The sequence below is a fragment of the Engraulis encrasicolus genome, chromosome 11 (assembly GCF_034702125.1).
Source record: "Engraulis encrasicolus isolate BLACKSEA-1 chromosome 11, IST_EnEncr_1.0, whole genome shotgun sequence".
NCBI classification, from domain to species: domain Eukaryota; kingdom Metazoa; phylum Chordata; class Actinopteri; order Clupeiformes; family Engraulidae; genus Engraulis; species Engraulis encrasicolus.
Window position 1 is genome coordinate 2,444,831 of NC_085867.1, and position 14,510 is coordinate 2,459,340.

General features: G+C 43.5%; 2 protein-coding genes across 5 annotated transcripts in view; both read right to left on the reverse strand.

Moving 5' to 3' along the window:
• Window positions 1-324, reverse strand: part of naa25 (N-alpha-acetyltransferase 25, NatB auxiliary subunit) — a 39,271-nt gene extending 38,947 nt beyond the window's left edge. For all 3 annotated transcript variants that reach the window (XR_010036493.1, XR_010036494.1, XM_063209795.1), the window contains exon 1: window positions 250-324. Coding sequence is in view for 1 of the 3 variants with exons in the window: in XM_063209795.1 (XP_063065865.1) it covers window positions 250-307 (58 nt within the window). In the remaining 2 variants the exon portion in view is untranslated. The remainder of the gene's footprint in view (window positions 1-249) is intronic.
• Window positions 325-3,785: 3,461 nt separating this feature from the next.
• pitpnb (phosphatidylinositol transfer protein, beta) overlaps window positions 3,786-14,510 on the reverse strand; it is a 28,788-nt gene continuing 18,063 nt past the window's right edge. The window contains exons 8-12 of one of the 2 annotated variants that reach the window (XM_063211149.1): window positions 8,769-8,846; window positions 8,317-8,427; window positions 7,603-7,725; window positions 6,132-6,208; window positions 3,786-4,765 (exon numbers count right to left, since the gene is read on the reverse strand). In XM_063211149.1, the coding sequence (XP_063067219.1) occupies window positions 6,158-6,208; window positions 7,603-7,725; window positions 8,317-8,427; window positions 8,769-8,846 (363 nt within the window). In that variant the 3' untranslated portion in view covers window positions 3,786-4,765; window positions 6,132-6,157. The remainder of the gene's footprint in view (window positions 4,766-6,131; window positions 6,209-7,602; window positions 7,726-8,316; window positions 8,428-8,768; window positions 8,847-14,510) is intronic. The other variant, XM_063211148.1, reaches the window with a different exon arrangement.

Consider the following 14,510-nt stretch of genomic DNA (forward strand, 5'->3'; position numbering starts at 1 on the left):
GCAACACATAGGTCTACGGTGACAACAAGGAGACACTCATTTAGCCCTTTGAGAACAACCCAGAGCCCCAAGGTGCACTGTCATTCGGCTCTGCGGAGTAAGCAACTCCGAGGCTCTGCCTTAGGGGCCTCCCAGGATCTTCGACAGACTGTACAAAATTATCTGCAAGGAAACCACCTTGGCAAGACTATGTAAACCACAGCACATACAGAAGGGTATCTATTGCTGCAGCAGATAGATATCTCTTACCGTATATCGGTCTGAGTCTCCGGTCGTTAGGGTCTTGCACATGGCCCCTCGCCGCCATGTTGGAGGTTACCAGGATTAAGGTTTACGCGTGCGCAATAGAAATATTCCGGAAAGAAAAGCTTGCCTTTCCTTCAGACGCTGGCTGTGCGCTTTACCAGCGCATATTCATTGAACTATTAAACGAGCAAGCAAAACGCGCAGAAACAAATATATTCTGCACGTCTATCTGCGTAAGCTAATACGTTACATTGGTATACATTATTTTGCATTTGCGATATTTAGTGGAAAGCCAAAACTTTTGAGACATAGGGAGAGCACAGCGGTGCGCTTATAACCACAAGAGGGCGATGTTTGTCTGTGTAAATTGGTCTTCTGTCAAAGCCAGCTATTTTTAGGCATAGCTGCTTCTTGAGGCTGTAGTTCTAGTCCTGTGCTAGATAACCCACTTTTGGGTGGTATAGGTCCACCAACAATACAATTTAAGGCAAGACAATACACTGCATCAGCACCCAAGTTGTGTAACCGTAAGACAAAAAAGATCTCTTAACCAGTCTTCTGAACAAAATACACATTAGACATGCAAGTTGCAACCCTTATGTTCTCATCCATAACTACATTGTAAGTAACCCCAATAATAAAAAACATACTCAGACACACAAGTCCAGTTTTATGTTGAAATTTATTAAGGTTTTGTCCCGCCCCAGACCTTTCGTCAACAGCTCAAATGCTGCCACAATACATTGGAATAATAAAAAGAACAGAAGGACATTGAAACATGTTTGTTTACATTCACAGCTAATATCCCCTGAATTGTAATACATCTGGGGGGGTATTCCAAGAACATGTTTCAGTGACAAACCTGGCCAAATTAACCTACAGGAAGAGGTAAACCAGTGGTGTAGTCTACGTAGAACGCAGGTATACACAGTATACTCACTTCAAAATTTCAGGAATTTCAGTACAGTACACCCACCTAAAATTGACTGATCCATTATTTAGAATAGCAGAAATGTATACAGTATATCCACTTAAACAAAAATGCTCAAATGTACAGTATACCCACCACAAAAAGTAGACTACACCACTGCGGTAAACCTAATAATAGATGGGCCACTCGCCAGACTCTCCTATTAGATGATTTACCACATGATCAAGGGTAAGTTAACCTGGTTTAGCACTGATGAACAAGCTTCTTTGAATACGCCCCTGAAAAAAAGGTATCGGAATGCTTCCCGATTCTTTTTTTCTTTATTTTTTTACAAAAAGACATTGCAGAGCTCAATCATGGCAAGACCGTGTAAAGCAGACGGAACTGGTCCGGTCATCCCCCTCTAAGGTAGCCCTCTAGCCTATATAACGATCAAGATCCAGATCCATCCAGACGACGTCCTGAGACTGGCCATTTCTCAATGTCAAGTGTATGAGCCTTGGAAGTGTGTGAGACTAATTAGTCACGCCGAGTGATTGGATACTCCGCAGAGTTCACTAAAGAGCATCCAATCAGTGGGCGTGATTACGAAGGCTGATACACTTGGAAGGGTGGACACTAGATTTTGAGACATGGCCACTGTTAAGTCTTCAGTCTTATTTGGTGCAGCTAAACATGGCTAACAGTCGGTACAACAACCACAGGGAGGTGAACAGACACGCACACACACATAGTGTAGTAAGGTCTGAGGTATCCCTGCGCAACAACATTTGTTTTATCATCATCTGACACAAAGTGTGCCAAGGACCTGTTGTCTCCAAACACACACACACACACTGTGTGCATTCCAATATGCACACTCCCGTCCTTCACTTGTACTTGTGGCCTCGCCGCACCTCCTGGCGCCTCCTCCGTGGAGAAAACAATTAAGTTTCCCAGCTGTCAGTCTAGCCATAACTTTTGGGGGACTGCTTTTCATTCACCATCCCAATTGCAAATGAGAAAATTACAGTAGAATTGTAATTTTGCAAGATATTGAATTCATGTTCTGTCATCAGTGACATCATCATGAGGTCATAAGCAGGCAAGTGAGCAAGGGAGGACAGAAGTCTGCAGATTGGAATCCACCAACTGAGGGGGACAGAGGTGGCATTGCCATTATTCAGGTCAAAGTTCACCAGTTGAAGCAACAGACATGAGCCCTTCTTTCTGTGAAGTACTGAAGACCCAAGGTGAAAAACAGCCCAATGCACACAGAGACACAGCAGGCCTTTGAATATTGAAATGAACATGTACAGTACAATTGGTTGTAGTTGAAGAAATGGGAAAAAATGTTCTTGAGGGTCATAAAGAAACGCATAACAAAAAAACAAAACAAAATTAAAAACAAAAATAAAAGGCAAACACTGCATAGTGTCTGCAGCAGCTAGGCAACTAAAAATGCTAATACTAGTCAAGGGACTGGTTAGTTACAACATCCTGGTGTGGACGAGAGGGGAACGGAGAAGCTACTCAAAACACCCACACACCTGGCCTTGGCTAGGCTACCAATGTGAAATACAGACACCACCTGTCACTCATCCTACGAGGAGAAGCACTAAAACAAAGCCCTTTATAACCCCTCCCCCATCCATCAGTCCCACCCTCCCCCTAATCCCCCCCCCCCCCAATCCCATCCCATCCCACCATTGTCTTCAGGTTGATATGTCACATAAAGAAAGAAAAAGAAAAAGACAAGAAAACAAAAACCTTGACACAAACATACACACAAACCAACAAACATACATACTTTCACACACATTCTCCTGCAGTTGCTGATGAGATGTTAACGATTGTGGGGTTGGATATTCCAAGAATAAAACAACTTCCGTTTAAACACGTAATGCTACACGGTTAAGTACGCTGTAGCCAACTGATGCGAGATGGAGAATACATTCAAATCTGTTCACACATGTTGTTTCACTACTAAAACAATGTAATAGGAACAGTAAGATAAAGTTGAACTCAAGCTGTTGTACATTTGCTCCGCAGGTTAAAGAAATGCAATCTCATGCAAGCTAGCATAGCAGTTAGCTGAGCTATTCCACGGGATGGATCTCTGACCTAAGCATCTAAAACAGCCAAGTTGACTACAACAACACTACAGATTGTCAAGGCTAACGTCTAGTTCCTGTGGCAACAGTAGTCATGGTAACCGCCAAGTAACTTCAGCAGCATTGTCATGGTGACCGTTTGGACCTACAGCAGCAGTGGTGGTGAAAAGTTAACAGAAGAGGTCAATCGAGGGAAGTCCCACCCACCTGAGCCTTGAAGCTCATACAATGTACATACGTTAAAATACGATTTGTGTTCCTATCTGTGCGCGCACGTGTGTGTGTGTGTGTGTGGTGTCCTCAGCTGTTTAGCGCACGTAAAAAAACAGACAAATTTTACAAGACCGGGAGATAACAATACTGTATCGCTAAACTCATTAGACAATGAAAGACCGCCCGTACCGAAACTACAACACATAAACTTTGTCCTGACCATAATAGCGAAACTCCTTTGACGCTCTCTCTGTCTCCCTCCCCCCATCCCAAACTGTATTCCAACCCCTACCCTAGCCAAGCATACACCACTTTAATGAAGAACTTCTAAATAATTCCTGAACTCCCGTAAAAAAAAAAAATGCACCACAACACTGGTCACTAGAAGACAGGGCCAATTGGAGGATGAAATGTAAAGAGCCAAAGGCAGATCTACTAGATATAGCAACTGCAGAAAGACTCATTGAGTGCATTTACCTGCAGTTCAGTATCCCGAATATGCGTTTGAGCATATATAAACACTGTTTCCCCACTTCAGTATCCCTGAATAAGCACTTATTCAAGATATTGAGAAATCGGGATATGCTAGGTGGAGTATTCCGACAGAAGTCGGGATACTGACGCTGCAAGCCCAGTGGGACACCGATTGTCGTCACCATCACAAACTAAAGATAAATTATCCATGAATAACCGAATAACATAAAATGGCAAAAAAAAAGAAAAGAAAAAAAGACATGCGTGTCGTGGTCTGGTCACCTGGTTGTTCAGACAGATCTCCTTTAAAAATACTTTAACAATCAAATCACATCTAGTGCAAATATACTTTGCGGAGCAGCCCTTTGGAAAAAGGTCTGAACAATTACAAGCCTACAGGAGATGGAACCGGAACCAGAACACACACACACGAACACACGAACACACACACACACACGCACACGCACACGCACCACGCATGCACACACGCAAACACACATGCGCACGCTAACACACACGCAAACACACACGCAAACACACACGCAAACACACACGCAAACACACACGCATGCACACAGGCACGCGCACATGCGCTCGCACACGCACACACACATGCGCTCGCACACACACACACACATGCGCTCGCACACACAAACACATGCACTCCTCTTGGGGCTCTCTCTGTCATGGTAGCAGCGGTGTTGCCATTGGTTGGATTGCTCGTCCTTCCGTCTGCGTCCGTCCGTGTGTGTCTGGCTTACTGCTCGTGAGCTGCACTCATGCCGCGTACCTGCCCCGACTTCCTCAGCTGTGAAGGAGAAGGAGGCACAGCGTTACAACATGCTACTGGTAAAACACAAACGCATGCACGCACGCACACGTGCATGCACGCACACCTGCACGCACGCACGCACCCAGGCACAAACGAACGCACAGCAAGTGTTCCGATAACCACACATGTTCACACAATAAAACACTGATGCACACACAAATGATCTCAAAGCATGCATATGCACCATTGAGAGTAAATAGAATGGAGGCCAAAATTCTATTTCATTGTTGAAGCCAAGTTGGAGCCAAGGTTGGACCCAAAAAGACCAAAAAATGGCCAAATCCCATTCATTCCTATGAGAGACATAAAACCCTGTATCTCCCTTAAATGCCACTCCAGGGGGATCATTTTTCGCTCAACTAGTAGGTCCCCTTGCTCTCCAACTTACCAGGGTGGTGATTTTTTGTGGTGATGTTTTATTTTAGAGAGATATTAAAAGTTAAATTGACCAATGAGCATCAGAACATGGTTTGTTTGACAGTTAGAAGTCTTGTTGTTGTCCAATCAGCACCTGCGTTTGGCGTTGCTAAGGTGGAATGTAAGTTGGAATGTTCCCAAATCTGGCTTCAAAGCGTTGAATGGCAAATAGCGTTGATTTGGCGTCCATTCTATTTACTGTCAATGATATGCACACACATCATGATGTGAGCCCAACCAGAGACGCAGGCATCTGACATGCAACAGAGTGACACAGACTGAGATGAGGTGAAAGGAAGGCAAAGTTGGTGAATGAACAATGCAAAACACCCACATGACAAAAAAACAACCACTCATGAGGAGTTATGCCGTGTACAGACCAGGAGCGAACGGAGCGACGGAAGTCATTATCTCTCTATGGAGGGCACGCGACCTGCGCTACCAAAGCGAATTCGCCAGGAGCTAAGCTTCTTGAGCGACCAGAGCGAATTTTGACGATTAAACTAAATCTAATTGTAGGCGAATTCGCTCTGACGCTGTTCGGCAAAAAACAATCGGAACGTTCATATCTCCGAATGTCCCAGGCTGTCAAGCCAGAGCCGTTATGTGATTAGCTGAATCAAACATGTCAATGCTGCGTCTGGAGCGTATGTAGCGAATTCAAGGCGAAACTTCTTCTGCTACCCACGCTACCAGGCAGCGTAATTCGCTCTTGGACTGGACACGGCATTAAAGGAAAAAAATAGGTCGGTCTCTCTCCCTCACACACACATGCACACACAAGCCACATGAGAAGAGTTCAAGAGTAAAAGTCTGCCGATCTTTGATGATTGCATGCGAGATGGGAAGGAAGAGAACATTATGAAGATATGAATTTCATGCAGAGTGGATGAGAGCGGTCGGCGCCTCGCAGACCTTACTGCACCTGCCTGTGGCCACCACATGGTGGCGCTACTCTTCTGCTGCTGCCGACGTGCCGCGCACCGCGCCCTGTTGACGCATCTAAATACAACATGGCACACAAAACAAAACAAACACACACACTTCAAACTAGGGGTGGGCGATATGGCAAAAATGTTGTATCACGATTTTTTAACATGAAATCACGATATCGATTTTTTATCACGATCTTCCATCCAAAAAATAAAAACAACAAAAAACAACTTTCATATACTTGCAATTTGTAATTTGCAGTCAATAAAATGTTAACACACTGATGATACCCTCATAAAGTGTACAAGTGGAATACAATAATGTAAAGAATAAAGTGAAGACAACAACACAAGTGAGAAAACGTCACTCTGATGCTGATAATAAACATCCTCACTGCAAGACGATCTATACGATTTCTCCACTTTGGCAGATTCGAGACGATATTTTACTCAATATCGCGATTCACGATATAATGTCGTCATATCGCCCACACACACTTCAAACTACAAACTAACACCAGGGACTATTCATTAGGAGTTTCCTCCTGGATCCACATAACGTAAGGTTGTAGTAGGGCTGCACGATTATGGAAAAAATCATGATCACGATTATTTAGGTCAAAATCATAATCACGATTATTTAGGTCAAAATCATAATCACGATTATTAATCACGATTATTGATTTTTGCAGATTTAAAAAAAAAATTATAACAAGATGAACTATATTCAAGAATGAATTACATACGGGATGAGCAAAATAAAATGAATTGCAATAATTATGTAAAGGCAATAGCAGGCTGGTGTTTCTGGCCAGAAATCTGTCTCTGTCAATATGTTCTGACTTCAAGGACGCTCTCAAAGGTAGGTCACTATTACCGCGATTAAATCACGAGTAAAATTTCGACTTCGATTTTACTAATTTATCACGATTTTCGATTATTTTCGATTAATTGTGCAGCCCTAGGTTCTATACTGCAATCCTATGGCAGCCATGCCCCTTCAGGAGACTAGGAGAACGAATGGAGTTCTATGGGGATGTTCTATGAGGCTGTTATCATCGTTACTCCTATGGTCAAAGACGAGTTTGTTGTTTGTTCCCAGTATGGCCAAGCAGTGTTAGGGGCATAACTGGAACCTCCTGGTGTGTGTGTGTGTGTGTGTGTGTGTGTGTGTGTGTGTGTGTGTGTGTGTGTGTGTGTGTGTGTGTGTGTGTGTGTGTGTGTGTGTGCGCGTGCGTGCTTTCTCTGACACTTTCACTCACAGCGCGCACACGAACCCACATACGCAGTAAAATAAATAAATAATACTAATAAAAAAGTCTGATACAGACATGTACAATAAATATGTGTGTGTGTGTGTGTGTGTGTGTGTGTGTGTGTGTGTGTGTGTGTGTGTGTGTGTGTGTGTGTGTGTGTGTGTGTGTGTGTGTGTGTGTGTGTGTGTGTGTGTGCTCCAGTCCATACCTCCTCCAGCTCCCTCTTGGTCTCCTCCTCCATTCTCCGGATATCAGCCATGGTGAGGCCGTGCCAGTTGTCCATCCAGGTGAAGAGCTGACGATGGAAGTTCGTGAAGATCCTCTTCTCTTGCTGAGGAGTGGTGGGGAGGAGGCAATACGAGCAAGACATGTCAACACAGCACTTAAAGGGACACTATGCAGGAAATGGTCAAAAAAGGTACTGCAACTATGCTGCTCATTGAAACGGGGCTGCCTATTGCCAAATTTGATGTTTACATGAAAGTTTACTAAGCAATTAACTCATATTTTCTGGTATGGTCCAAGTAGAGTCATTTTTGCAGCTGAAAATGGCTATTTTTGGAAATTCAAAATGGCGGACCATGGAGAAGATCCACCTTTTCATGTATGAAAAGTGTAATTTTTCCAGTCATAATGAATACTTGGAATTTGATGCTGGTGGTAAGTAGTATTCATGAAAAAGGTAACATTAGTGAATGGGCAGCATGAATTCTGGAAATAAACAACTAAAAATCTCACACAGTGTCTCTTTAACATGCACAACACAGTCAGCATCAGTCGCCCTGCCCTGGGCCCCATCAGTGTTGTGCCCTGGGGCCCTGTGTGCAATTAATCCGCCACTGATGATAGACAATACATCCACCCAACACATAGACTACCTGCAATGTTTTTAATAATTATGTGTGTGCGTGCCACTACTTACCTTATGGATGAAATGCTCAAGCTTGCTCTGTAGGCCCCACCACTTGAACTTGACCGTGACGAGTTTGTAGGCACACATGTGCGGCAGCCCAGGCTTGTTCAACAACTCTTCCTACACACACGCACGCGCACGCGCACACACACACACACGCACGCGCACGCGCACGCGCACACACACACACACGCACGCGCACGCACGCGCACGCACGCACACACACGCACGCACACACAAATCAGAAAGCGTCATAACCCTATGCAAATCTGTATTCATGTATTCAAGTATAGCATTACACATAAATTCTTCGTTTACCTTATTTATATTCTGCATGCGCGTGTGTGTATATAGTTTGATATGCTATTGTGTGTGTGTGTGTGAGTGTGTGAGTGTGTTTAGTGAGGCAAATATGTGATGAGATTTTGAGTCTGAATAGATGCCCTGAGCAGCGTACCCACCTTCCATTCTGGACTGAGCGGTCCTCGGCCCGTCTTTTTGGATTTGAAGAGGGCGGGGTCCTCATGGGGTTTGTAGTCCTGCGTACACACATACACACACATACAGTACACGCCCAACCATTAAAACAGTACAGGCCCACCCATTAAAACAGTACAGGCCCAACCATTAAAACAGTGGTACATTTGCTTTTGTTCTGCTCATAGACACAGGTCAACACACTGACCCATTTTAGCTTAAGGTACCTGCTATAACCACCTGCTAAATGCTAAATGTCTTTTTTGGGAAAAGGTGTCCTCAGCCTATAAAAACCGAAATATCTCAGTCTCCGAAGCACATAAAAACATGAAACGAGATGAATGCAAAAGCTACGACCCTCCTATTGCATTATAATGTGTTCATTCAGCTCTAACATACATGTACCACCTACAACCCTAACATACCAGCTCTAACTTGCCAACATCTTAATTCTATAAAAATCTCGATGTCAGGAGCCTGAATGCTACATCTGTTTTGCTCCAGGCACCTTGGTCAATGTAGCCTATACGCAGCGTCCATCACCAATGGTTTAATACTGTTACCTGCAACTAAGCTTTCTTTTTGTCCTGCTCACAGACACAGGCCTGCACAGCTTTCACAGACAAGCCGACAAACCACCGACAGACAGATCTACGCTTAGGTCATGGCCCATGGTATTACACTGTGAGTGTGCTACAATATGCGGCCTTGCCTCCTCCACTTGTGCTTGTCTCCTCGGGCCGCCTCCTGGCCCCTCCTCCGTGGAGAAAACGATAAAGTTTCCCAGCTGTCAGCCTAGCCACAATAACTTTTGAGGGACTGTTTTTCATTCACCATCCCAATTGCAAATGAGAAAAAGAGTTTACAATTGAGCTTTTGCAAGATATTGAAATATAATGCTGTTGTCAGCGATGTCATCATGACGTATTACTTCCTGGTACAAGGAGACAAGCACAAGTGGAGGAGGCAAGGCCGCATATTGGAACGCACTCAGTGGCTCCAACGCAGGGGCTTTCTCACCGATGGCTTGGCCTAACACTCCACAGCAGCCCAAACAACCCTGCACGACCCCTAACCACACAAATAATCTCCTTCACACAGAAGGTGCAGACTCCACAGAACAAGTCATCAGTAATACAATAGTTGTACTTATAAACCAACGTTACGCAACAAACCGCTGCCTTGGTACAGAATGTGGCATTAGGCCTGACAACCAGCACCATCAAAGCACAGTGCAGTGCAGTGCACAAAACAAAACTGCAATTATGCCTCAACCATGCAAGGGGGCAGCTCAGGTAAGGAGGTAAGATGGGGACAGCACTGATTATTCACTCCCGCGGCCCCCGGCCCCCACCCGCCTGGTAGCCTGGGAAATCCCATGCTGCTTTGCACAATCGTTCCAATCTGAAAGACAGCATGGAGTCTACCCTCAGTGAGGGTACCAGATCATGGTCCCTGTCTCTCTATAATCAGACAGCTGGGAGGCGTGGAAAAGTGATGTTTGTTTGAATAGATACAACTGACACGATTGGCTACGGCTACGTATGCCAAATGACACACATTCGTAACCCAATAAACTGCCATCGTCAGTTGTAAACTGCACACCACCTACGGGATTTACCGGAGGCAGGTCTCCAGGCCGTATCTTGCTTGTGATTAGGTCTGGTGATAACCAGACAACCCACCTGGCAGTGTCGGGAATCAAACGATATCCCTTACACTAAAACCCTGTCGCCCAGACCACTTGCCCTTGACTGTTCCGTTGGCGTGATAGACTTTCTGGACCCTATACTACTGCTTTAACCCATTTTAGCCTGAGCCTGAGCCTTAGCCTTTTGGGGAAAAGGTACCCTCTGCATATTATAACCTAAATATCTCAGCCTCTGAAGCACATAAAACATTAAAAAAGTTGCATTTAAAAGCCAGGACCCTCATTTTGCATTAGAATGTGTTCATTCAGCTCTAACATACCCACATTTTTAATGAAACAGCTCAAATATCAAGGACCTCAATGCAGCGTATGTGTGTCTCCAGGCTAAAATGGGTTAAGTGATGCTTCAGCAGGCTCAAATTGCATCCTCTTTCAAATGTACTTCTGGATAAGAAGATGTGGACAGACCGTAGAGGGGCAATATACTTAAAGTGAAAATTAATTTTTCACTACATGTAATGCTATAGCCTGATATGCTAATGTCAGTTAGCCTGTCTCTGTGTGTGCCTGTGTGTGTGTGTGTGTAACCACAATCAAACACACAATCACTGACATTCTCAGGTAAGTCATCATGAAGCCACGCACGCACGCACGCACGCACGCACGCACGCGGTACTTTTTAATCTGTCCAAGTGAAGAGGGGAGTTCCTGGAACATATGGCCAGGGGATTTGCCCTGCTAGCGAACTGATCCAATTACACACACAGAGTGCTTCAGTTGGACATGGCACTAAGTCAAACATGGGTTCACACGAGCATGACATCAGAGACCTTACAGCCTTGATACAATCACTTGGAGCTTACATCACACATCTCTCGCATACACACGCATGCGCACACCAACGCACGCACAGCAAGTGATTCTGAATGGGACCTGAAAGGTCAATGTAAATATTCAACACTCTGGAGAAGGATTCCGGAAGAGTAACAGTGTAGCATCAGTCTTCTAGCGAGTAAATAAATGCAACATGTGACATATGTATACACAGTTATACCGACCACTGACCCTAATGCTTCCACTCACCTTTCACAATTAATCTCATTGATTTCAATGTTTGTTATTACTAGGCTGCTAAACAGGGGTGTGTTTCCCAAAAGCGTAGGTGTTAGCCACTTAGCAATTTGCGTAGTTGCCAATGGCAAATTGCATTGCAAACAACAAAGTAGCTAACGTCGTTAGCAACTATGGTTGCGAGAAATCCACCCCAGTAATGAAATCAAATGTGGCTTGTTGGATGTGGTGTGTGGTGTGTGTGTGTGTGTGTGTGTCTTCGCACTCAAGCACAGACGTCCTATTTCTCCACCATGCTTGGTATCTTAACACCACCCAATTAACACTTTCACAGCATCTTGTCAGCCATCGGTTTTCTCCCCCGTCCTGGCGGGGCCTGGCTACTATTATGGGAAGTTTGGAAATCCCAGAGACTCCATTGTTAACCAGGCCATCTCCACACATCAAATGAACATATGAAAAAGTAGAGGGCTGGAGGGCTGCGGCGTTCAAGTGGTAAAACTGGTGGTGGTTTGAAGGTGCTCTTTGGCCAAGACGTAGAAAATATCAAAAAAAGGCAGGACGCCAAGGCACTCTTCTAAGATAAAACCGCTTTATTAACAAGGCTAGTTCATGTTTGAACTTAAATAATTAAAAATACTGCCACTGCCAACATGTTTCGGCCGCTACAGGGCCTTCATCAGGGCACAAGGTGAATCAAGCAGTGTAGCACACAAGAGTCTCAAACACACTAATCAATCAGCTGATTGACTCAAGGTGATGTAGGCGGAGTCTGCTCCTGCAGAGCTGCAAGGTACATACTAACAACCACAACAATAGAAAAATGCCAGTGGCAGTCTTAAAAGAAGAGTATCACATTACTGGAAAGAAAAACAAAAAGACATTACAAAGCTCGATGGTTCAAAGAAAAGATATCATATCTATATTGTCATTAAGACCAGGGAAACGCATGGCATTAAGCCTATGTATCCAGCGGCCCTCTTTCTGATTCAACATCTTCTGTCTGTCTCCTCTTCTAGGAGAGAGAGGGACATGATCAATACCTAATGCAGAAAAAGTTGCAAGATTATCATTATGCATGTCCTTAAAATGTTTTACCATGGCATAGTCATAGTTTTTAACTTTAGCAGCATATCTATGCTCAGCAAGTCTATCCTGAAGCCGGCGTTTTGTCCTCCCCACATAGAAAGCAACACACTGCGAGCATTTCAAAATGTAAACAACATACTCAGTTTTGCAATTAATGAAATGTTTTGTTGTGTAGGTTTGCTGTGTGACAGGGTGAGTAAATGTTTTAACCTTTGTCACAACATCACAAATGCTACAATGGCCACACTTAAAGGTGCCGTTTGGAATTTTTGGAAGCCAAGTATTTTGTGGTCTCGCAGGGAGGTGACTGTGTACTAACTTATCACCCAGTGTAGGAGCTCTTTTGAAAGAGAACACTGGGGGATCTTGAAACACATCACTTAATAGATCATCACATTCAGAAAAGGTGCCAATTCCTTTTAATTATCCTTCGTTTTCCATCAGCCTGAGTACTGTAACATGTGGAGAAGTAAACTCTCTCTTTATTTGTAACCATAGGCTTTCTTTTAAGTAGCGACTGACGCTCTAAGGAAGTTGCTCTACTAAGAGACAAATCCAATGTTTTTTGGGGATAGCCCCTTTCTTTGAAACGGCCATACATTTCTTTGCTTTTAACACTGAACTCCTGATCATTATTGCAAATTCTTCGTAGTCTCTGGAATTGACCAAAAGGAATATTTTTAACCAGAGTAGGTGAATGAAAACTTTTTGCATGGAGTATGGTATTTTTGTGTGATTCTTTCCTAAAAATTGTAGTGTGCAAATAGCCATGTTCATCTTTGTAAATTTCTAAATCCAGGAAATGAATTTTATGAGAATCAAACTCAAGAGATAGCTTCACATTAGGATTGGCTGAATTCAAATAGCTATGAAATAGTAACAATTCTTCTTTAGTGCCATTCCACCATAATAAAACATCATCTATAAATCTCGTCCACCAAAGTATCTTATTTTTAAATTCATTTCTCTCATTGAAAACAAAATCCTCCTCCCACTTGCCCATAAATAAACCTGCATAGGAGGGGCTAAAACAGGCCCCCATGGCACACATTAACACTGGACCTCCAGAACATTCTTCTTGAGGCCAAAGATGCAAACTTGATCTCAACTCAGGAGTTTGATTTCCTTTTCAGACCTGACTCGCGCATGGCAACCTTTTACCTTTTACCTAAGGTGCACAAGGATATGTCTAATCCACCTGGAAGGCCTGTTATTTCAGGCAATGAGACACTCACAGAACCTATTTCAAAATATGTGGACTTCTTCATTAAGCCATTACTTCCAACTCTACCGGCTTTTATTCAGGACACGACAGACGTCTTGTGTAAAATTGAAGAAGACAATTTCATTGGCTCAGATTCTTTACTGGTAACAATGGACGTTGAGGCCCTCTATACGAACATTGACCATGCACAGGGCCTTGAAGCAATGAGTCATTTTTTGAATCAACGACCCCAACCTCAAAGTCCCCCCACTGATTTTTTGGTACAATTAACTGAATGGACACTTAACAATAATGTGTTTCTATTTCAGGATAAAGTGTATAAACAAGTCAAAGGGTGTGCCATGGGGGCCTGTTTTAGCCCCTCCTATGCAGGTTTATTTATGGGCAAGTGGGAGGAGGATTTTGTTTTCAATGAGAGAAATGAATTTAAAAATAAGATACTTTGGTGGACGAGATTTATAGATGATGTTTTATTATGGTGGAATGGCACTAAAGAAGAATTGTTACTATTTCATAGCTATTTGAATTCAGCCAATCCTAATGTGAAGCTATCTCTTGAGTTTGATTCTCATAAAATTCATTTCCTGGATTTAGAAATTTACAAAGATGAACATGGCTATTTGCACACTACAATTTTTAGGAAAGAATCACACAAAAATACCATACTCCATGCAAAAAGTTTTCATTCAC